The sequence below is a fragment of the Coregonus clupeaformis genome, chromosome 29 (assembly GCF_020615455.1).
Source record: "Coregonus clupeaformis isolate EN_2021a chromosome 29, ASM2061545v1, whole genome shotgun sequence".
NCBI lineage: Eukaryota > Metazoa > Chordata > Actinopteri > Salmoniformes > Salmonidae > Coregonus > Coregonus clupeaformis.
The window spans coordinates 57,739,000-57,762,183 of record NC_059220.1 but is presented as its reverse complement, the minus strand read 5'-3'; the positions used below and the strand labels follow the sequence as shown (position 1 = coordinate 57,762,183).

Here is a 23,184-nt window from a genome sequence, read left to right as displayed (position 1 = left end):
ATTCCCAGAAGAACAGTGCTTAAGTGCATCACAAAGTGTTTTGATAGCTACACAATGGGTGAATTCTTTGTGAAAGCACTGTTTCGACCACTAGAATGTGGATAGTGTTTAAACTGTTTGAGGGACAGTGGAATGTTGAGTGTCTCTCAGCAATACACTGTAACATGCTACAAGTAAACAGTGTTAAGTGGAGATTGTGATACAGTATAATATGTGTTCTTGGTGCTTTTCAGAGGTGTCCTGAGCTCTGTTGGCTGCATTAAGGCATTAAGTGTGTGTGTGTGAATGCATTTTCTCTTATACTGTATGTGTCTGTGAGTTCTGTAGTGTATAGGTGATGAGTTTCCCTTCTATTGAGATGGAAAGCAACAGCTGTAACTCACACAGAACAAATGGGGTCAACAGATGCCAAATTCGTCCACACTGACTGGAAAGCCAGTTCAAAGGTCATCAGCAAATTACATCCAGCAACTTAAAAGTCACATTTATGCTTGATCCGAAAATGTGGTCGGAGGCTCCGTAATGGAGGGTGTGACGCAATTGCAGAGCCTCCGGAGGCATGCAGAGGCCAAATTGAGCTCCGTACCGCATTGCCGTGCACCTCCCAAATGTTGTAACAATGCAGAGGGCTCCATATAGCTCTGCATTGACATGATTGGTTGACGGTAGGTGGGGGCGGGAGGTCCTGTATAAATACAAACTCACTTTTTTGACAACAGCTCTGCGCTGCTTTACGAAGCGCAAGAAGTATGAATGCCCTGACTTCTACAGAGGCCATATCACCTAAATGCTGCACGGCCAATGCAGATGTCGGATTGACCATGCAGCGCCTTTAAGCGTGACACTAGTAACTCTACATCTATTTCTGACCCACGCTGTTCCTAGAGTGCTTGGTTGAGGAGAAACCAATGGCACTGCAGGAAAAAGCTTAACTCAGCCTTACATTCATGCATGTCATGAAGAGATTTCATTTAGGATAAAGTACCGTTCATATATACACACAGTGCACAAATCATTAGGAACACCTTCCTAATATTGAGTTACACCCCCCTTTTGCCCTCAGAACAGCCTCAATTCGTCGGAGCATGAACTACAAGGTGTCGAAAGCATTTCATAGGGACCCTGGCCGATGTTGACTCCAATGCTTCCCACAGTTGTGTCAAGTTGGCTGGATGTCCTTTCGGTGGTGGACCATTCTTGATACACAGAAAACTGTTGAGCGTGAAAAACCCAGCACTGTTGCAGTTCTTGACACACTCAAACCAGTTTGCCTGGCACCTACTACCATACCCTGTTCAAAAACACTTAAATCTTTTGTCGTGACCATTCACCCTCTGAATGGCACACATACACAATCCATGTCTCAATTGTCTCAAAGCTTAAAAATCCTTCTTTAACCTGTCTCCTCCCCTTATTGAAGTGGATTTAATAGGTGACATCAATAAGGGATCATAGCTTTCACCTGGATTCAGCTGGTCAGTCTATGTCATGGAAAGAGCAGGTGTTCCTAATGTTTTGTTCCTAATGTTTTATACACTCAGTGTATACAGTATATCACCAGTTACCATTTCAATATGTGCTATGCTCCAGCTTCTGGTATTACTAATTATAAACGGTCTATTTAAAAACAGTCTTATTTTAAGTTAAGATTGAGTAAAGATTATTTTATAGGCCACAAGTCCCTTAGCTAAGGGAACAACTAAAACCACATCTGTTCTTTTATTAAAGTATCCTTGTGCATCTCTAGTTGTCATAGGCCAAAAACAGCATTTGTCCTTTTGTGAGTCTATTTATGTATCTCTAGTTGACATTCACTGACTCATTAAAAAAATAAAAATACAGTGTTAGACATGGGTCTAGATTTTCCTTAAAAATGACAGCCTAGGTGACTACGAATGACAGTACTACTAGGCGGCAGGTAGCCTAGCGGTTAAGTGAAAGGTCGCTGGTTCGAATTTCCGAGCCGACTAGGTGAAACATCTGTAGATGTGCCCTTGAACAGGGCACTTAAACCTAATTGCTCCTGTAAGTCGCTCTGGATAAGCGTGTCTGCTAAAATGTAATTATTGCTTTTGACCCCTTAAAATTAGTGTTACATTCTCTAAAACCCACCAAGCAGCAGCAAAAACATAGTAAACGAATGGAGAATGTCAGTAAAACATATTTACAAATCATTCCCACTGTTAAATTGCAATAAAATAAGGCCATGTTTAAAAAGCGATCCCTCTTCAAGCAAGATCCCATATACAATAATACCCTGATGAACCCTAAGAAAGCCAGCAAAATATGCAGATAAATACTCCAAACATTCCCATTTGAGGGTCCCTTCTTCAACCTCCATTCTTACGTCCCATTGCTGTGCCCATAGCCAAAAAGATGAGCGTGGACAGAGCACCTAAAGGAGTGCCATTCTATGACAATGGGACCCTGTGTCTAAACAGGCCCTGCTTCAGCTGCAGACGGAACAGTTTGCAGTTAGCGATGCGCAGAGCTGCACAGCCCGTCTTGCACAGATCAGATGTCAGCATGGGCTTGGTGCGGTGCCACGTCCCCGAGCTACGACGGAATTCCCTCACATAGTCATAGGTTGTACCTACGCAGAGGGAGGAAAATATACATTCATATTGCCCTCAGGGGACCGCCAGCTGTACACACACACACACCTTTAGAGATAAATATATACATTACACAGTACACACAAACAGTAACTTGTATTTGCAAATGTTTGCCAAGTTGTTGTAATGTGCTTCAGGAGTCCATTACATAACATATCATAATATTTACATTTCTATTGGCACAGCCTTTAACTCACCAGTGTCTAGGTCTCCCACCACATAAATGCTGACTCCAATGGGGACAGCTCCATACACAAAGGAGGAACTGGTCTGAACACAGAGATTCTGGTCGTCCAGGTACATCCATCTGGACACAGTGTGGTTGGGCCCAAAAAATAAAATAATGCTTTAAAGTTTTTTTACTCATCTACAAACACAGTAAATATAAGGTCTCTTCGTCTTTAGGTAACGAGGATACACCCCAGTCTATAACCGTTCTGGCTAATGCATAAATTAAAACAAGGAAATATTTGATCAAAGTAAGCCCTATTATTGACCTTTTCATCTCATCATGGAAAAACTCGGACTTGCAGGTGGTCATGGGGCTGGATTCTGGGTTGTCGGAGTCACGGCTCCTCACGCCTCCAAACACATAGAGCTCCTGACCCACACCACACGCCACTGAGCCAAACCTGCAGGCAGAGACAACCCCACCGTAACATTAGGTGAGGGGTCACTCATCAAGAGCTAGAGTTGCAAAATTCCAGGAATTTTCAATAAATTCCCAGGTTTTCCAGAAATCCTGGTTGGGGGATTACGGATTTCCTGTTTATTCCCTCCTGTGCTCTCCAACCGGGATTTCAGGAAAAGCTGGGAATTTATTTAAAGTTCACGGAATTTTGGAACTCTATCGAGAGCATAATATGAATAACACCAACACTAAACAAATCCACCACAGGGGACTTTCTGTCACATACATCTTTTGTGGTCTTTGAAGGGATGAAAATTCTATTAAAAAAGTTAGGAAAAATATGAGTTAATCTGGGGACAAAGCTATGCTTCTGGCCTTATTCTCTACCTCGTGTCGAAATACAATAGACAGAATGCATTTATGTAATCTAACCTAATATATAGTCATTATAATAAGTGCATGCAATTGTTCACTGTTAGTTATTTTATCGCTTTGGTGCAATTTTTACAAGTATGTGGTGCAGTTTCACAACTCTTAGTTCAAAACTCAAAACAGATAATCAAAAAGGCAGTTGTTTCAAAACTCTAAGCACATTGTGAATTAACTAAGTAGAACACACAAAATCATTCAGTCACTTTTTCATCAAACTTAGTGTCACATTGCAATACATGTTCATATAAAGTAATTGCCTTTCACAATGCAATGCTCAGATTACTTTTGATATGATTCTCTTCTATTTTGTTAAAATACATTTTACTATTACTTAATTCGACTGCTCTTAATGGATGATCATTTAAACGTTAGGTAAACCTATAGATTAGACTATACATGTAAACTGGTTTGTCTACTACAGATTTTGAGAACTAAATAATCCCCCCCCCCAAAAAAGGTAATTTGTCACATGCTTCGTAGACAACAGGTGTAGACTAACAGTTAAATGTTTACTTACGGGTCCTTTTCCAACAAGATAAAAAAAAATCAAATAAAAAATTAAGTGACAAGAAATAAATGCACAGTGAATAAGGAATAAAAATAAAAAGAATGAGTAAAAATAACATGGCTCTATACAGTGGGGAAAAAAAGTATTTAGTCAGCCACCAATTGTGCAAGTTCTCCCACTTAAAAATATGAGAGAGGCCTGTAATTTTGATCATAGGTGCATGTCAACTATGACAGACAAATTGAGAATTTTTTTTCCAGAAAATCACATTGTAGGATTTTTTATGAATTTATTTGCAAATTATGGTGGAAAATAAGTATTTGGTCACCTACAAACAAGCAATATTTCTGGCTCTCACAGACCTGTAACTTCTTCTTTAAGAGGCTCCTCTGTCCTCCACTCGTTACCTGTATTAATGGCACCTGTTTGAACTTGTTATCAGTATAAAAGACACCTGTCCACAACCTCAAACAGTCACACTCCAAACTCCACTATGGCCAAGACCAAAGAGCTGTCAAAGGACACCAGAAACAAAATTGTAGACCTGCACCAGGCTGGGAAGACTGAATCTGCAATAGGTAAGCAGCTTGGTTTGAAGAAATCAACTGTGGGAGCAATTATTAGGAAATGGAAGACATACAAGACCATTGATAATCTCCCTCGATCTGGGGCTCCACGCAAGATCTCACCCCGTGGGGTCAAAATGATCACAAGAACGGTGAGCAAAAATCCCAGAACCACACGGGGGGACCTAGTGAATGACCTGCAGAGAGCTGGGACCAAAGTAACAAAGCCTACCATCAGTAACACACTACGCCGCCAGGGACTCAAATCCTGCAGTGCCAGACGTGTCCCCCTGCTTAAGCCAGTACATGTCCAGGCCCGTCTGAAGTTTGCTAGAGTGCATTTGGATGATCCAGAAGAGGATTGGGAGAATGTCATATGGTCAGATGAAACCAAAATATAACTTTTTGGTAAAAACTCAACTCGTCGTGTTTGGAGGACAAAGAATGCTGAGTTGCATCCAAAGAACACCATACCTACTGTGAAGCATGGGGGTGGAAACATCATGCTTTGGGGCTGTTTTTCTGCAAAGGGACCAGGACGACTGATCCGTGTAAAGGAAAGAATGAATGGGGCCATGTATCGTGATATTTTGAGTGAAAACCTCCTTCCATCAGCAAGGGCATTGAAGATGAAACGTGGCTGGGTCTTTCAGCATGACAATGATCCCAAACACACCGCCCGGGCAACGAAGGAGTGGCTTCGTAAGAAGCATTTCAAGGTCCTGGAGTGGCCTAGCCAGTCTCCAGATCTCAACCCCATAGAAAATCTTTGGAGGGAGTTGAAAGTCCATGTTGCCCAGTGACAGCCCCAAAACATCACTGCTCTAGAGGAGATCTGCATGGAGGAATGGGCCAAAATACCAGCAACAGTGTGTGAAAACATTGTGAAGACTTACAGAAAACATTTGACCTGTGTCATTGCCAACAAAGGGTATATAACAAAGTATTGAGAAACTTTTTTTATTGACCAAATACTTATTTTCCACCATAATTTGCAAATAAATTCATTAAAAATCCTAGAATGTGATTTTCTAGATTTTTTTTTCTAATTTTGTCTGTTATAGTTGACGTGTACCTATGATGAAAATTACAGGCCTCTCTCATCTTTTTAAGTGGGAGAACTTGCACAATTGGTGGCTGACTAAATACTTTTTTCCCCACTGTGTGTGTGTATATATATATATATATATATATATATATATATATATATATATATATATATATATATATATATATATATATATATATTCACACACACACACATACAGTGGGAAGAACAAGTATTCGATACACTGCCGATTTTGCAGGTTTTCCTACTTACAAAGCATGTAGAGGTCTGTAATTTTTATCATAGGTACACTTCAACTGTGAGAGACGGAATCTAAAACAAAAATCCAGAAAATCACATTGTATGATTTTTAAGTAATTAATGTGCATTTTATTGCATGACATAAGTATTTGATACATCAGAAAAGCAGAACTTAATATTTGGTACAGAAACCTTTGTTTGCAATTACAGAGATCATACGTTTCCTGTAGGTCTTGACCAGGTTTGCACACACTGCAGCAGGGATTTTGGCCCACTCCTCCATACAGACCTTCTCCAGATCCTTCAGGTTTCTGGGCTGTCGCTGGGCAATACGGACTTTCAGCTCCCTCCAAAGATTTTGTATTGGGTTCAGGTCTGGAGACTGGCTAGGCCACTCCAGGACCTTGAGATGCTTCTTACAGAGCCACTCCTTAGTTGCCCTGGCTGTGTGTTTCGGGTCGTTGTCATGCTGGAAGACCCAGCCACGACCCATCTTCAATGCTCTTACTGAGGGAAGGAGGTTGTTGGCCAAGATCTCGCGATACATGGCCCCGGCCAAGATCCCCTCAATATGGTGCAGTCGTCCTGTCCCCTTTGCAGAAAAGCATCCCCAAAGAATGATGTTTCCACCTCCATGCTTCACGGTTGGGATGGTGTTCTTGGGGTTGTACTCATCCTTCTTCTTCCTCCAAACACGGCGAGTGGAGTTTAGACCAAAAAGCTCTATTTTTGTCTCATCTGACCACATGACCTTCTCCCATTCCTCCTCTGGATCATCCAGATGGTCATTGGCAAACTTCAGACGGGCCTGGACATGCGCTGGCTTGAGCAGGGGGACCTTGCGTGCGCTGCAGGATTTTAATCCATGACGGCGTAGTGTGTTACTAATGGTTTTCTTTGAGACTGTGGTCCCAGCTCTCTTCAGGTCATTGACCAGGTCCTGCGGTGTAGTTCTGGGCTGATCCCTCACCTTCCTCATGATCATGGATGCCCCACGAGGTGAGATCTTGCATGGAGCCCCAGACCGAGGGTGATTGACCGTCATCTTGAACTTCTTCCATTTTCTAATAATTGCGCCAACAGTTGTTGCCTTCTCACCAAGCTGCTTGCCTATTGTCCTGTAGCCCATCCCAACCTTGTGCAGGTCTACAATTTTATCCCTGATATCCTTACACAGCTCTCTGGTCTTGGCCATTGTGGAGAGGTTGGAGTCTGTTTGATTGAGTGTGTGGACAGGTGTCTTTTATACAGGTAACGAGTTCAAACAGGTGCAGTTAATACAGGTAATGAGTGGAGAACAGGAGGGCTTCTTAAAGAAAAACTAACAGGTCTGTGAGAGCCGGAATTCTTACTGGTTGGTAGGTGATCAAATACTTATGTCATGCAATAGAATGCAAATTAATTACTTAAAAATCATACAATGTGATTTTCTGGATTTTTGTTTTAGATTCCGTCTCTCACCGTTGAAGTGTACCTATGATAAAAATTACAGACCTCTACATGCTTTGTAAGTAGGAAAACCTGCAAAATCGGCAGTGTATCAAATACTTGTTCTCCCCACTGTATATACAGTTGAAGTCGGAAGTTTACATACACTTAGGTTGGAGTCATTAAAACTCGTTTTTCAACCACTCCACAAATTTCTTGTTAACAAACTATAGTTTTGGCAAGTCAGTTAGGACATCTACTTTGTGCATGACACAAGTAATTTTTCCAACAATTGTTTACAGACAGATCATTTCACTTATAATTCACTGTATCACAATTCCAGTGGGTCAGAAGTTTACATACACTAAGTTGACTGTGCCTTTAAACAGCTTGCAATTTCTGAGGCTGGTCACTCTGGGTCTTCCTTTCCTGTGGCGGTCCTCATGAGAGCCAGTTTCATCATAGTGCTTGATGGTCTTTGTGACTGCACTTGAAGAAACTTTCAAAGTTCTTGAAATTTTCCAGATTGACTGACCTTCATGTCTTAAAGTGATGATGGACTTTCGTGTCTCTTGGCTTATTTGAGCTGTTCTTGCCATAATACGGACTTGTTTTTTTACCCTCCCTATCTTGTCACATCACAAATGATTGGCTCAAATGCATTAAGAAGGAAGGAAATTCCACAAATGAACTTGCAACAAGGCACACCTGTTAATTGAAATGCATTCCAGGTGACTACCTCATGATGCTGGTTTAGAGAATGCCAATATTGTGCAAAGCTGTCATCAAGGCAAAGGGTGGCTACTTTGAAGAATCTCAAATATAAAATATATTTTGATTTGTTTAACACTTTTTTGGTTACTACATGATGACGTGTTATTTCATAGTTTTAATGTCTTCACTATTATTCTACAATGTGGAAAATAGTAAAAATAATGAATGAGTAGGTGATTCCAAACCTTTGACTGATAAAATATATACACTGCTCAAAAAAATAAAGGGAACACTAAAATAACACATCCTAGATCTGAATGAATGAAATAATCTTATTAAATACTTTTTTCTTTACATAGTTGAATGTGCTGACAACAAAATCACACAGAAATTATCAATGGAAATCAAATTTATCAACCCATGGAGGTCTGGATTTGGAGTCACCCTCAAAATTAAAGTGGAAAACCACACTACAGGCTGATCCAACTTTGATGTAATGTCCTTAAAACAAGTCAAATGAGGCTCAGTAGTGTGTGTGGCCTCCACGTGCCTGTATGACCTCCCTACAACGCCTGGGCATGCTCCTGATGAGGTGGCGGATGGTCTCCTGAGGGATCTCCTCCCAGACCTGGACTAAAGCATCCGCCAACTCCTGGACAGTCTGTGGTGCAACGTGGCGTTGGTGGATGGAGCGAGACATGATGTCCCAGATGTGCTCAATTGGATTCAGGTCTGGGGAACGGCGGGCCAGTCCATAGCATCAATGCCTTCCTCTTGCAGGAACTGCTGACACACTCCAGCCACATGAGGTCTAGCATTGTCTTGCATTAGGAGGAACCCAGGGCCAACCGCACCAGCATATGGTCTCACAAGGGGTCTGAGGATCTCATCTCGGTATCTAATGGCAGTCAGGCTACCTCTGGCGAGCACATGGAGGGCTGTGCGGCCCCCCAAAGAAATGCCACCCCACACCATGACTGACCCACCGCCAAACCGGTCATGCTGGAGGATGTTGCAGGCAGCAGAACGTTCTCCACGGCGTCTCCAGACTCTGTCACATGTGCTCAGTGTGAACCTGCTTTCATCTGTGAAGAGCACAGGGCGCCAGTGGCGAATTTGCCAATCTTGGTGTTCTCTGGCAAATGCCAAACGTCCTGCACGGTGTTAGGCTGTAAGCACAACCCCCACCTGTGGACGTCAGGCCCTCATACCATCCTCATGGAGTCTGTTTCTGACCGTTTGAGCAGACACATGCACATTTGTGGCCTGCTGGAGGTCATTTTGCAGGGCTCTGGCAGGGCTCCTCCTGCTCCTCCTTGAACAAAGGCGGAGGTAGCAGTCCTGCTGCTGGGTTGTTGCCCTCCTATGGCCTCCTGATGTACTGGCCTGTCTCCTGGTAGCGCCTCCATGCTCTGGACACTACGCTGACAGACACAGCAAACATTCTTGCCACAGCTCGCATTGATGTGCCATCCTGGATGAGCTGCACTACCTGAGCCACTTGTGTGGGTTGTAGACTCCGTCTCATACTACCACTAGAATGAAAGCACCGCCAGCATTCAAAAGTTACCAAAACATCAGCCAGGAAGCATAGGAACTGAGAAGTGGTCTGTGGTCACCACCTGCAAAACCAGTCCTTTATTGGGGGTGTCTTGCTAATTGCCTATAATTTCCACCTGTTGTCTATTCCATTTGCACAACAGCATGTTGTTGAAATTTATTGTCAATCAGTGTTGCTTCCTAAGTGGACAGTTTGATTTCACAGAAGTGTGATTTACTTGGAGTTACATTGTGTTGTTTAAGTGTTCCCTTTATTTTTTTGAGCAGTGTATATATACACATACACACACAGTTGAAGTCGGAAGTTTACATACACTTAGGTTTGAGTCATTTAAACTTGTTTTTCAACCACTCCACACATTTTTGGTTAACAAACTGCAAGTCGGTTAGGACATCTACTTTGTGCATGACACAAGTAATCTTTCCAACAATTGTTTACGGACAGATTATTTCACTGTATCACAATTCCAGTGGGTCAGAAGTTTACAGACACTAAGTTGAAAATTCCAGAAAATGATGTCATGGCTTTAGAAGCTTCTGTTAGGCTAATTGACATCATTTGAGTCAATTGGAGGTGTACCTGTGGATGTATTTCAAGGCCTACCTTCAAACTCAGTGCCTCTTTGCTTGACATCATGGGAAAATCAAAAGAAATCAGCCAAGACCTCAGAAAAAAAATGGTAGACCTCCACAAGTCTGGTTCATCCTTGGGAGCAATTTCAAACGCCTGAAGGTACCACGTTCATCTGTACAAACAATAGTACGCAAGTATAAACACCATGGGACAACGCAGCCGTCATACCGCTCAGGAAGGAGAAGCGTTCTGTCTCCTAGAGATTAACGTACTCTGGTGCGAAAAGTGCAAATCAATCCCAGAACAACAGCAAAGGACCTTGTGAAGATGCTGGAGGAAACAGGTACAAAAGTATCTATATCCACAGTAAAACGAGTCCTATATCGACATAGGTATGTCAAGGTATTGGAGTGGCCATCACAAAGCCCTGACCTCAATCCTATAGAAAATTTGTGGGCAGAACTGAAAAAGCGTGTGCGAGCAAAGAGGCCTACAAACCTGACTCAGTTACACCAGCTCTGTCAGGAGGAATGGGCCAAAATTCACCCAATTTATTGTGAGAAGCTTGTGGAAGGCTACCCGAAACGTTTGACCCAAGTTAAACAATTTAAAGGCAATGCTATGAAATACTAATTGAGTGTATGTAAACTTCTGACCCACTGGGAATGTGATGAAAGAAATAAAACCTGAAATAAAATCACTCTCTACTATCATTTCACATTCTTAAAATAAAGTGGTGATCCTAACTGAGCTAAAACAGGGAATTTTTACTAGGATTAAATGTCAGGAATTGTGAAAAACTGAGTTCAAATGTATTTGGCTAAGGTGTATGTAAACTTCAACTGTATATATATATATAAAATACATATTCTATTATTTTTTACTAATATAATTGCTCAGAAAAAATGATTTTGTTTAACAAGTAATATTTTCTTCTCAAGAAGGTAGGGGTCAAAATTATTGACACCCGTTTTCACCTTGCACGGAGCCTTTTTGTAAAATGTTTTATGAGTGGTAGCACACATTGGAAGGGATCTTAGACTATTCCTCCATACAGACTCCTTCCAGATCATTGATATCCTTCGTCTGCACTTATGGACTGCCCTCTTCAATTCAAACCACAGGTTTTCAATGGGTTTCAAGTCCAGAGACTGAGATGGCCATTGCAAAATGTTGATTTTGTGGCCAATTAACAATTTCTTTGTGGATTTTTATGTGTGCTTGGGGTTATAGTCTTGCTGGAAGATCCACTTGCAGCCAAGTTTCCGCCTCCTGGCAGAGGCAACCAGGTTTTTGGCTAAAATATCCTGGTACTGGGTAAAGTTAATGATGCAGTTGACCCAATGCAGACATTTCTATATCAATATCAAATCATTACTGGGTAGCAATTAAATACCTTACTAACCACATTTCCATCTACAGTTTTTATGTGAGTAAAGTTATACCATATAAAAGAAAATCACGACAGCTGTGATGGAAACAGGAAGTTTCAGTACAATTTCATAGATGCAGACAGATAATTTGTTTGTTCGACAATATGGGATTTTGTCTGTAAAATGTATTATGCAAGAAATGGTGGTGGAAACGCCTTTATGCGCAAATATTGATATAACAACCATCATATCGAAGTAAAGTTGGAGTCACACGATGACATGGTGTGTGATCCTCGCACTACGACTCGGGAAACCATGCAGTTTAAATTAGGCTACAGATTAAATAAGTTATGATGAACTTCACAGGGTGGTGAAAGTGCACGGTATGAGCTTGATGCGCCTTTCCAATAAATGTTGAGGGTCTTATTCTGGTGACATGATGATCGATGCTTGACTGCCATTTGACAAATAATTACCCATAATCTCATCATGTAGACTAGCCTAGCCGCACTGTATCTGTGAGCTGTTGGCTAGCATGCACGTGCCAAGACCAGAGTAGACACATTTGCTATTTAACGCAAAAGTTTGTGAGAAAACTATCAGTAGAGTTGAAATGCAATGGAAACACATTGAGCATTAGATTTTTATTTGGTAAATAAAAACTTAAGCAATAAAATAATAATTGTGTGCACTGTCATCACGCACAGATTTTGTATCTGCAACAAGTCCAGTTTGGAGGAACACCACTGTTTGGGAAAAAGCAATTTTTTTTGCTTTATGCAGATTTTTGAATATTTGCATGAAAATCTGTCGCCAATTGGATGGAAACCTAGTTACTGTAATAGAGTTCCATGAAAATTGGCAAAAATAGCTTTTTAGCAAAAAACGATTTCTCACTATCTGGGAGTGTTCTGAGTGGGGAGGGGAGAACAGAAAACTAGCTGTTATTGGTAGAGAGGTTTGGAACGGATGTCACCATGGAAAGCCGAAACTCCCACCTTGCAAACCTGCTGATTAGAAGGTCCTTTGCAGATGGTATTTTCTATCCGCAAATATCAGGAAATAACTCTGATCACATTTTTGTTGTACAATATAATATAAAACACATAAAAAAATCATGTTTTTGACTACACTGGGCTTTTAACAAGGGCTCTAGGACCAGTGCAAGCAAAATAGCCCCATAACATCAAAGATCCACCACCATATTTTACAGTAGATATGGGGTTCTTTTCTGCTCATGCATTCTCATTTCGACGCCAAACCCACCACTGGTGTGCGTGGCCAAAGAGCTCTATTTTCATGTCATCTGACCAAAGCACCAGTTCCAATCCAAGTGCCAATGCCGTTTAGCAAACTCCATGCATTTACATTTGTTGGATGACATGAAAATGGAGCTCTTTGGCCACGCACACCACCATACGAAGAATTCTGTATGGAGGAATGGTCTATGATCCCTCCCAATGTGTTCTCCAACTCATAAAACATTTTAGAAAAAGGCTCAGTGCCATTATCCTCGCAAGGTGAGATATTGAAAGTAATTGAAATTGATTTTGTTAAACAAAATCAATTTTTCTGAGCAATTGTATTAGTATAAAATAAATATTTTGCATACAATATAGCTCAGTATTGGAATTATTTATTTTATATAGTATTTTTTTCTAATTTTTATCAAGGGTGTCAATTTTGGACCCCACTGCATATACTGTATATTCATATTTTACAACTACTGAGTTGATTATGTACCTTCTCTCTTTCAAAGGGCAGATTGCAGTCCACTGCTGGGTCTTTGGGTCATAAGATTCTACTGAGTCGTACAGCTTTCCATATGACCCACCACCCATGGCATAGATCTTCTTTTTCATGGTGGCATAGCAGCCAACCTGAGGAGAGGAGAGATCGTTGGGCAAGTGGTGAGAGATTTGGAGAGGTTGCAATTTGTGAATGTGTTTGTTATACATTTCAGTTGGAAGCCGGAAATGTTCATGTCTCACCTTGCGGACCATGGTCATGCTGGTTTGTGTGGTCCAGGTGTTGTAGTGAGGGTCGAACACCTCCACAGTCAGGAGCTCCTTGTCCTCTTCCTCTCCTCCCAACACATAGATCACCCCATCCAGCTCTGCAACACCAAAGTTCTGCCTCGCCTGACCAAACAAATGGCAGAAGCCTCAATAATACTGGGCAATACTGAACCCTGGTGGCATCACTCGGAACTATAACACATTTTAGCAGGTTAGAGACGAACAAAACAAAAAATGGCTACCAGTGGGAGTATACAAGTAAAAAAGATAGATGGAACATTTGATAGATTAAATAAAAAAGTGTAATGTATGTACCAGTACATACCACAATAATCCCTTGGTTTAGTGGAATACATTTATTTGGTCTACATAACCAATTGAAGTGAGAACTTCAAATGATACACTTGAAATGCCTATGAAATAAGTGGGTTGAATGGTGCTAATGAAAAGGTTAAAAGGATTGCAAAGAAAAAAACGTTGCAGTTTTTAGGTTGTGTGGAGTAGTAGAATACCTGTTTCATGGAAGGAATGGGGGTCCAAGTGTTTGTGTTTGGGTCATATTTCTCTCCACTGCTAAGGACTGTCTTGGTTTCATCCATGCCACCCATCACAAAGAGATGGCCCTCTGAGAGGACAAAAATGGGGTTAATCCATTGTTGATCACTAAGACTAGGTTGGGTTTGCCTTACATGAGAATTGTTGGAGCTATCAACTAATCATTAGCTGCCATGAAGACTGCACTGTGTATAAGTATGTGCATATGTAACAGTAAAACTGGGTCTGGATCCAATACCAACCTGCTGCCAGCACCCCATGCCCTATTCGCCCAATGCTCATTGGTTCCAGCTCGATCCACAGCTGGCGGTTTGGGTCATAGAGTGGACACATGCAGCGCGCCATGGCTGACGGCTTCCTCGTTCTAAACAGGAACCAGATAACAGGATGTAAATTGTGGTCAGTCCTGTTGGTTTTATCTCTGACACACTGGCTCCTTCTCTAACCTCATCCTCTGTCTGTGTGTCACCATAACACCCCTTCAACTTTACTTACTTGTCTAGAGGCTCCTCAATCTCTCAGTGCTCTATCAGTAGATTAACCACACTATTCTCAGTTTTTACCCTTCCTGTCCTTAATACATTCTCTTCTTGCTTGTCATAACTTGCAGTTATCTGAATGTTTTGCATGAATTTCCATTACAAACTGTTTATCTATCAAGCATGTGCACAAAACCACAGCATATTGCAAAATTAGAATCAATGTTCAGAAAATATTCACACCCCTTGACTTTTTCCACATTTTGCTGTGTTACAGCCTGAATTTAAAATTGATTAAATTGAGATTTTTTGTCACTACCCCATAATGTCAAAGTATAATGATGTTTTTGGAAACTTTTACAAATTAATTGAAGTAATCAACCCCTTTGTTATGGCAAGCCTAAATTAATTCAGGAGTAAAAACATGCTTAACAAGTCACAGACCAGGAAGGTTTTCCAATGCACCCATTGGTAGATAAAAAATAAATAAAATAATAATCATAATAATAAGCAGACATTGAATATCCCTTTGAGCATGGTGAAGTTATTAATTACACTTTGGATGGTGTATCAATACACCCAGTCACTACAAAGATACAGGCATCCTTCCTAACTCAGTTGGCAGAGAGGAAGGAAACCGCTCAGGGATTTCACCATGAGGCCAATGGTGACTTTAAAACAGTTAAGAGTTTAATGGCTGTGAAAGGAGAAAACTGAGGACAGATCAACAACATTGTTGTTGCTCCCAAGTGGCGCAGCGGTCTAAGGCACTGCATCTCAGTGCTTGAGGCGTCACTACAGACCCCCTGGTTCGATTCCAGGCCGTGATTGGGAGTCCCATAGAGCGGCGCACAACTGGCCCAGTGTCGTCCGGGTTTGGCCGGTGTAGGCCGTCATTGTAAATAAGAATTTGTTCTTAACTGACTTGCCTAGTATAAAAATGTAAATTAAAAAATGTATGCACTCACTAACTCTATGTCGCTCTGGATAGGAGCGTCTGCTAAATGACTAAAATGTAAATGTAAATGTAGTTACTCCACAATACTAACCTAATTGACAGGGTGAAAAGAAGGGAGCTTGTACAGAATACAAATATTCCAAAACATACATCCTGTTTGCAACAAGGCACTAAAGTAACACTGCAAAAAATGTGGCAAAGCAATTACCTTTCCCTGACAACAAAGTGTTATGAGTACCACTCTCCATATTTTCAAGCATAGTGGTGGCTGCATCATGTTATGGGTATGCTTGTCATTGTTAAGGACTGGGGCGTTATTCAGGATAAAAAAAGAAACGGAATGGAGCTAAGCACAGGCAAAATCCCAGAGGAAATCCTGCTTCAGTCTGCTTTCCACCAGACACTGGGAGATGAATTCATCTTTCAGCAGGACAATAACCTAAAGCACAAGGCCAAATCTACACTGGAGTTGCTTACCAAGAAGACAGTGAATGTTCCTGAGTGGACAAATTACAGTTTCGACTTAAATCTGCTTGAAAATCTATGGCAAGACCTGAAAATGGTTGTCTAGCAATGATCAAAAACCAATTTGACAGAGCTTGAAGAATGTTGATAAAGAATAATGGCAATCCAGGTTTGGAAAGCGCTTTGAGACTCACCCAGAAAGACTCTCAGCTGTAATCGCTGCTGAAGGTGCTTCTAAAAACTATTGACTCAGGGGTGTGAATACTTATGTAAATGAGATATTTCTGTAATAATTTTCCATGAATTTGCAAACATTTCTAAAAACATGTTTTCACTTTGTCATTATTATGGGGTATTGTTTATAGATGGGTGAGGATAAATTTTTTAAAATCCATTTTGAATTCAGGTTGTAACACAACAAAATGTGGAATATGTTAAGGGGTATGAATACTTTCTGAAAGCACTGTACACATTCAACAGCATGTAGACATTTGTCTGGACATCATCCCAGAGCAACTTAGCAAATACTCACCCTCTCTCCTCCCCCCCTACAGTGACAATGCACTCTGAGTAGCCACGAGGTTTGAAGGCGGCTAGAAGAGCCTCGCCCTGCAGTGCAGCGCCCCCCAGTGGAGCATTGCAGTACTCCCGGATCACCTCCCTCATCACAGGCTCTCCCAACATCTGCTCCCTCATGTAACCCTGGTCCAGCCCCTGGATCCACACCGATGACATCACCTCTTTCATGTGCACCTGGGAGGGATCAAGAAGATGTTACTCAGGGGATGAGCTAAGAGGCCAATAGTAATGCATAGGCAAATTGTGTGCGAAAAACACATTCCTTCAAATTATTTAGTAGTCTCCGACCATAATTGTAGTTGTAATTCTACATTTGCAGCCATGCTTTAGGCAGATGTCTAATACTAAAGAGGTTGTTTTCTGACAGACAGAATCAAGGGCAGTACCACCACCACCACCCTAGTAGTAGAACAGGCCCTCACCCTCCGTTCCTCCAGGTCATGGCCGAGCCAGCGCACCACAGCCTCCAGGACATGCTTCTCATTGCCCACGTTGAGCTTCTCCATCGACAGGATCTCGCACAGCCGGTCTGGGGGTAACTCCCTGAACTCCTCCGTGGCGGCCACATCACAGAAATGTGTCTGAAGGAAGTCTGTGGCAGCATGGTGAACATGGTGCAGGCAGTAATGTAGAGAGAAAAGCCGGATCCCAATGCAGTTCTCTGCAGCAATGCAGCTCTCCAGAAACTGGCAGCACAGGGACTTCAGGTCTGTCAGGAGCAGCAGGTCAGCGGCCTGGACCATGTCCTGAATGGTGTCCTCACTCAGACTGATCTACACACAGACAACAAGGAGCGGGATGGAAGGAGAAGTGTAACATCAGGATTGTTCTAGGTATCATAATATGTTTTTGAATATTATATCATTCTAAAACAGATATGAAAATGGATTCTCTCAAAAGAGTTAGGCATATAACCTACCGGACAATATCGGTATTGGCAATTTAAAAACCAGTATAAGAATCACACATACTGGTCAGTTTTAATGAATCTGACCCATCTCACTTGTGTTCACTTCATTGTAGGCCCACTACAGATTTGCATACTGCTCACCTCCCCACTAAAGATGAAGTCCAAGATCTGCTTCATGATATTGACAGAGATTCCTTGGAGCTCAATGGTGTACATGGATCCATCTTCCTTTGGAGGGTTGTAGTTCAGTTTTGTTCTATGGGATATGTCAGAATACTGTATCAGAATGACAGGAAAAGGCACTGACAGTCTGCCAGCACCGAGTGGGACACTGGGACACACCCTTGACAGCTGGAAACAATGTCACATCATTAGCCCTGTCAACATTTTTTTTAAACCATGGCTTGTCAAAAGCCATAGCTGATTACCTGATATATGGACTAGCCGCAGCCAAAATGTTTTTCTGGACTGGAATCCTTTCCCCGTCCAGTACTAACACTGCATCTTGGAAGCATTGTTCTATCCAGAAGGAGCGAAGGGCCTTGAGAAGTTTCTGAGAGTGTTGAGGGTCCGACACCACCGAACCTGCAGCACTAACCACTGGATCAGAGCTGGACATTGCGTACCTACAGACGAAAAACACGTCATTATTAGTACAGCTGCCGGGATGGCGGACATAGAGAATAAATCAATTTAGCCGGCCAGTGTTAGTTTCACACAGGATTAGCCTAGGCTAACGTAAGCATGATACATTAGTAACTGTAGCAATAAGACTGAACTGAATTGTTGGCTGAATATTAAAAGTGACACCATTACACTTGGTAGGGTCACAAACATTTCAATAAAAACGGACAGGTTTCGATGACATGCATAGCTTACTATAATAGTAAGCTACTTTACCGCTAGCTAGCTAGACATAAACAAAGAACGGGTGCGTATATAAATCATTGGGTGCGTCCCACTTCACTGTAGCATACCTTGCATGGACAACCACTAGCCAGAGGAAGAAAGCGAGAATTCTGTAAAGTAGGCGTGAAGAAGCTTTCCAGCAGGCTCCGTTGACAAACTTTTACTGTCCTTCCTTTTGAGCAATCCATACATTCATTGGAGCAGTCACAGACCTGCGAGAGACATGAATATGTTGAAACCTTCCTTTCACCTTTCTGCTTTCATACAGATTAGTGTGTGCACCATTGATTGACCTTATATATGAAGATGTACACCTCGAGGAAGAAAGGGTGGATCAAACTTCAAAGTAATCGAACAGAGCCCCGATTGACTGTATTTCGGATCCGCCCATGTTACGCCCACAAAAAAAATGATTCTTCTTCTTCTTCTTCTTCTTCTTCTTCTTCGATGAGGTATAAGGGCGGTTGGCATCCAATAAATGTTGCATTACCGCCATCTACAAGACTGGAGTATAACTCAATTTTTCCTCCGACTCAACTCGGGCCGAACGCCCAGCTTCAAATTCTGACATGTCGACACCAGAATCCTCAACGGCTCCCCACAAAAAATCTCTACAGTGTTTTCACACATATGGTCCATGCGCATGTGTCGGAGAGGCACTAATGCTGCATTCATAAACAAAAGGGAAGGTAGTAATTACCAGTTGTGAAGTCGTAACTACCAGTTAGATGCATTCATGTGCTTTGAACTCGTTGAGAAACGCCGATTGGCTAATGGCCAACAAGCTGTGTCAACCATGAACTAAAAGTATGTCTACTATGCTTGTAAACAAATTATAGTGTTCAAAAACCATATGAATAGATTGGTTTTTACATATACGTGTTTTGTTGTTACATTTAACTGCTGAAAATGCTGTTATTGAGGTCATTTCCTTAGTAGGTGATTTATCTCATGATCACCACATAACAAAATATATTTTGTCAAGATCACAAAATCATTTTCTCATGATCACGACATAACAAAAGTTATTTTGTTATGATCATGAGATAATCAAAAGTACCATGCATCATCCATCCATTTGTTCAGATGCACAATTGAGTACCACAGTATGAGTCATAATACCCATAAAACCTAGCGGTCAAACACGGAAATGGTTCCAATCGTTTTTCAACCATTCATTTTTCCATAGGGGATTTTAGAACGACTTCATACAGTATAAGGTCTGTGTTTCGTGTAGGCTTACCCTGGCTTGACGTTTTGATAACCACGTAAATCTTTTTTGGACAAGGTAACTTTAATCAATATGTTCTCCTGTAATTACCCCCCCCCCCCCTATCATACAGAACTACACATCCTGTCGCAAGCTTTGACATCATCACTCAAGGCAATGTTGCAGGGTGGGAATAACCTCTACTGTCCTAGCTTCAGGGGGAAGCTGGGGGTCGAGGTGAGGAGGGGGATGCCAGGACAGGGATGCTTTCGGAAGATGGGCAGGGACTCTGCTGTCCTAGCTTCAGGGCGAAGCTGGTTCCACCATTGGGGTGCCAGGACAGAGAGGAGCTTGGATTGGGCTGAGTGGGAGCTGCCCTCCCATAGGGCTGGGAGGGCAAGAGACCAGAGGTGGCAGAACGGAGTGCTAGGGTTGGGGTGTAGGGTTTGAGCATAGCCTGAAGGTAGGGAGGGCAGTTCCTCTTGCTGCTCCATAGGCAAACACCATGGCCTTGTAATGGATGTGAGCTTTAAATGGAAGCCAGTGGAGTGTGCGGAGGAGCAGGGTGACATGGGAGAACTTGGGAAGGTTGAAAACCAGGCTGGATGCAGCGTTCTGGATAAGTTGCAGGGGTTTGATGGCACAAGCGGCGAGCCCAGCCAACAGCGAGTTGCAGTAGTCCAGACAGGAGATGACAAGTGCCTGGATTCGGACCTGCACTGGTTCCTGTGTGAGGTAGGGTCGTACTCTATGGATGTTGTAGAGCATAAACCTGCAGGAGCGAGTCACTGCTTTGATGTTTGCAGAGAATTACAGTGTGTTGTCCAGGGTCACGCCAAGGTTTTTTGCACTCTGGGAGGGCGACACTGTAGAGTTGTCAACTGTGATGGAGAGGTCTTTGAACGGGCAGGCCTTCCCCGGGAGGAAAAGCAGTGCCGTCTTGTCAAGGTTGAGCTTGAGGTGGTGGGCATCTGTTGTACATGACTAATCAAATGACCTGTGAAGTCAGTTAGATATGTCAGCAGGGATGGGAATTAAGTTAGCCTGAGGCTAGTACTTTTCAGACTGGGCTAGTATACAATGTGCCAAACTAGCCTGACACAGCAGTGACATTTTGCCTTTACAAACATCGCATGCCACAGATTTAGGACCAGAATGTTACCCGGGCTAGTAGAAATTGTGGTCTTCTGGCCAGTGCCCAAAATCCTTATGTTTCTTTCAGAATATCCCCCTACCACTGTTGGTCCTCCTCAGTGACCTCACGGCTGAGGGTTTTAACTTTCCTCTTGAGAATTAGAATCGTAAGTACAGTCATATAGCTCATCGCAATACTTCATCTCTTCGGGCAAATAGTACCCTAGACTGTCCTGATCATCTAGTTTCAACCTAGCTAGCTAGTAAAAGTAACTACTTTTTTGACTTTCAGACGGGCGGACCGGAAACCCAGTGACAACACTTGGGTCTGCAGCTGCCATTTTATGTTGGGAAAGAGAAATTGCCCTGTATTTACAAGAAAAGGTAGTTCATCCACCATGGCAGAAGAGGAAGATCCAGACACATCCACCATGGCAGAAGAGGAAGATGCAGACACATCCACCATGGCAGACGATGAAGTTCCAGGCCCATTGAATGTAGGAGGCTGCTGTCTGCACAGTTGCAGAATGTTCTCACTGAGGTGCATCTTGAGGATTTGCGCAGTTGAAGATTCTATAGGAGAATCAGCTGTATACCCTCAACAGGTATTAAGCATCACAGCTGTCTGATAAAGTACTTAGGATGGAAACAGGACTTCCAGACAAAGACATGTTCAACATCGTTGTTGAATACTTGGAACGTTACAAGGATTGCATTGTCTACTTTGCCAAGTGGAGGGTCGAGGTGATGTCATTTGAGGATCAAGTGTTTATGGTGCTTATGAAGTTGCATCACAGCTACACCAACTTGCATCTGGCTCCCTTGTAGTGCAAGCACTGTCAGCAATGTTACCATCACTTTCATTCACGTGATCCACAAGCTTTTTTTCATTAGCATCATGAAGACTGTTCCAAGTCGGGAGAAGAACCAAATGTGCTTGCCTGTGTCTTTTCAGGGGTGGAAATAATATGGCACCACAACAAACCTGCCAAGAGAGGGCTGCCCAACAAAACTCATGGACCAGGCAAGGAGGGCATTAATCAGAGAGGCAACAAAGACACCAAAGATAACTTTGAAGGAGCTGCAAAGCTCCACAGCGGATATTGGAGTATTTGTCCATAGGACCACTTTAAGCCATACACCCCACAGAGCTGGGCTTTACGGAAGAGTGGTCAGAAAAAAGCCATTGCTTAAAGAAAAAAATAAGCAAACACGTATGGTGTTCGCTAAAAGGCATGTGGGAGACTCCTCAAACATATGGAAGAAGGTACTCTGGTCAGATGAGACTAAAATTGAGCTTTTTGGCCATCAAGGAAAACGCTATGTTTGACACAAACCCAACACCTCTCATCACTCCGAGAACACCATCCCCACAGTGAAGTATGGTGGTGGCAGAATCATGCTGTGGGGATGTTTTTCATCGGCAGGGACTGGGAAACTGGTCAGAATTGAAGGAATGATGGACGGTGCTAAATACAGGGAAATTCTTGAGGGAAACCTGTTTCAGTCTTCAGAGATTTGAGATTGGGACGGAGGTTCACCTTCCAGCAGGACAATGACCCTAAGCATACTGCTAAAGCAACACTCAAGTGGTTTAAGGGGAAACAATTAAATGTCTTGGAATGGCCTAGTCAAAGCCCAGACCTCAATCCAATTGAGAATCTGTGGTATGACTTAAAGATTGCTGTACACCAGCGGAACCCATCCAACTTGAAGGAGCAGGAGCAGTTTTGCCTTGAAGAATGGGCAGAAATCCCAGTGGCTAGATGTGCCAAGCTTATAGAGACATACCCCAAGAGACTTGCAGCTGTAATTTCTGCAAAAGGTGTCTCTACAAAGTATTGACTTTTGGTGGGGGGTGAATAGTTATGCACGCTCAAATTTGTGTTTTTTTTGTCTTATTTCTTGTTTGTTTCACAACAAAAAATATTTTGCATCTTCAAAGTGGTAGGCATGTTGTGTAAATCAAATGATACAAACCCCCCCAAAATCTATTTTAATTCCAGGTTGTAAGGCAACAAAATAGGAAAAATGCCAAGGGGGGTGAATACTTTCTCAAGCCACTGTACTGACATAGAAGTTGCTACTCCAAGTCAGATGGATCTGCAGAAGCAAACCTACTTTGTGTACTGTTCAATGCACTCCTTCAAGCCATTCCTGGGAGTTGCACCTAATGCAGTGATAACATACTGCAGTGATCGGTATCCAGGATCTGTCTCAGACAAAGCCATTGTCCAGAAGTCGGGGTTTGTTCACA

The 23,184-nt window shown here is 42.3% G+C and overlaps 1 protein-coding gene across 2 annotated transcripts; it reads right to left on the bottom strand.

Moving 5' to 3' along the window:
- Positions 1-1,992: 1,992 nt before the first annotated feature.
- LOC121576693 (gigaxonin-like) lies at positions 1,993-18,964 on the bottom strand. Of its 2 annotated transcripts, XM_041890054.1 has the most exons (13): positions 18,877-18,950; positions 18,652-18,795; positions 18,103-18,300; positions 17,816-17,930; positions 17,187-17,537; positions 16,718-16,938; positions 14,526-14,647; positions 14,241-14,353; positions 13,702-13,851; positions 13,454-13,590; positions 3,113-3,247; positions 2,813-2,922; positions 1,993-2,593 (listed from the first exon to the last, which is right to left on the bottom strand). In XM_041890054.1, the coding sequence occupies exons 3-13, from the start codon at positions 18,291-18,293 to the stop codon at positions 2,412-2,414; spliced, it is 1,827 nt and encodes a 608-aa protein (XP_041745988.1). In that variant the 5' UTR covers positions 18,294-18,300; positions 18,652-18,795; positions 18,877-18,950; the 3' UTR covers positions 1,993-2,411. The 2 variants fall into 2 exon arrangements, with proteins under 2 accessions (XP_041745988.1, XP_045064961.1); XM_045209026.1 differs by having other exon boundaries at positions 18,652-18,964.
- Positions 18,965-23,184: the final 4,220 nt, after the last annotated feature.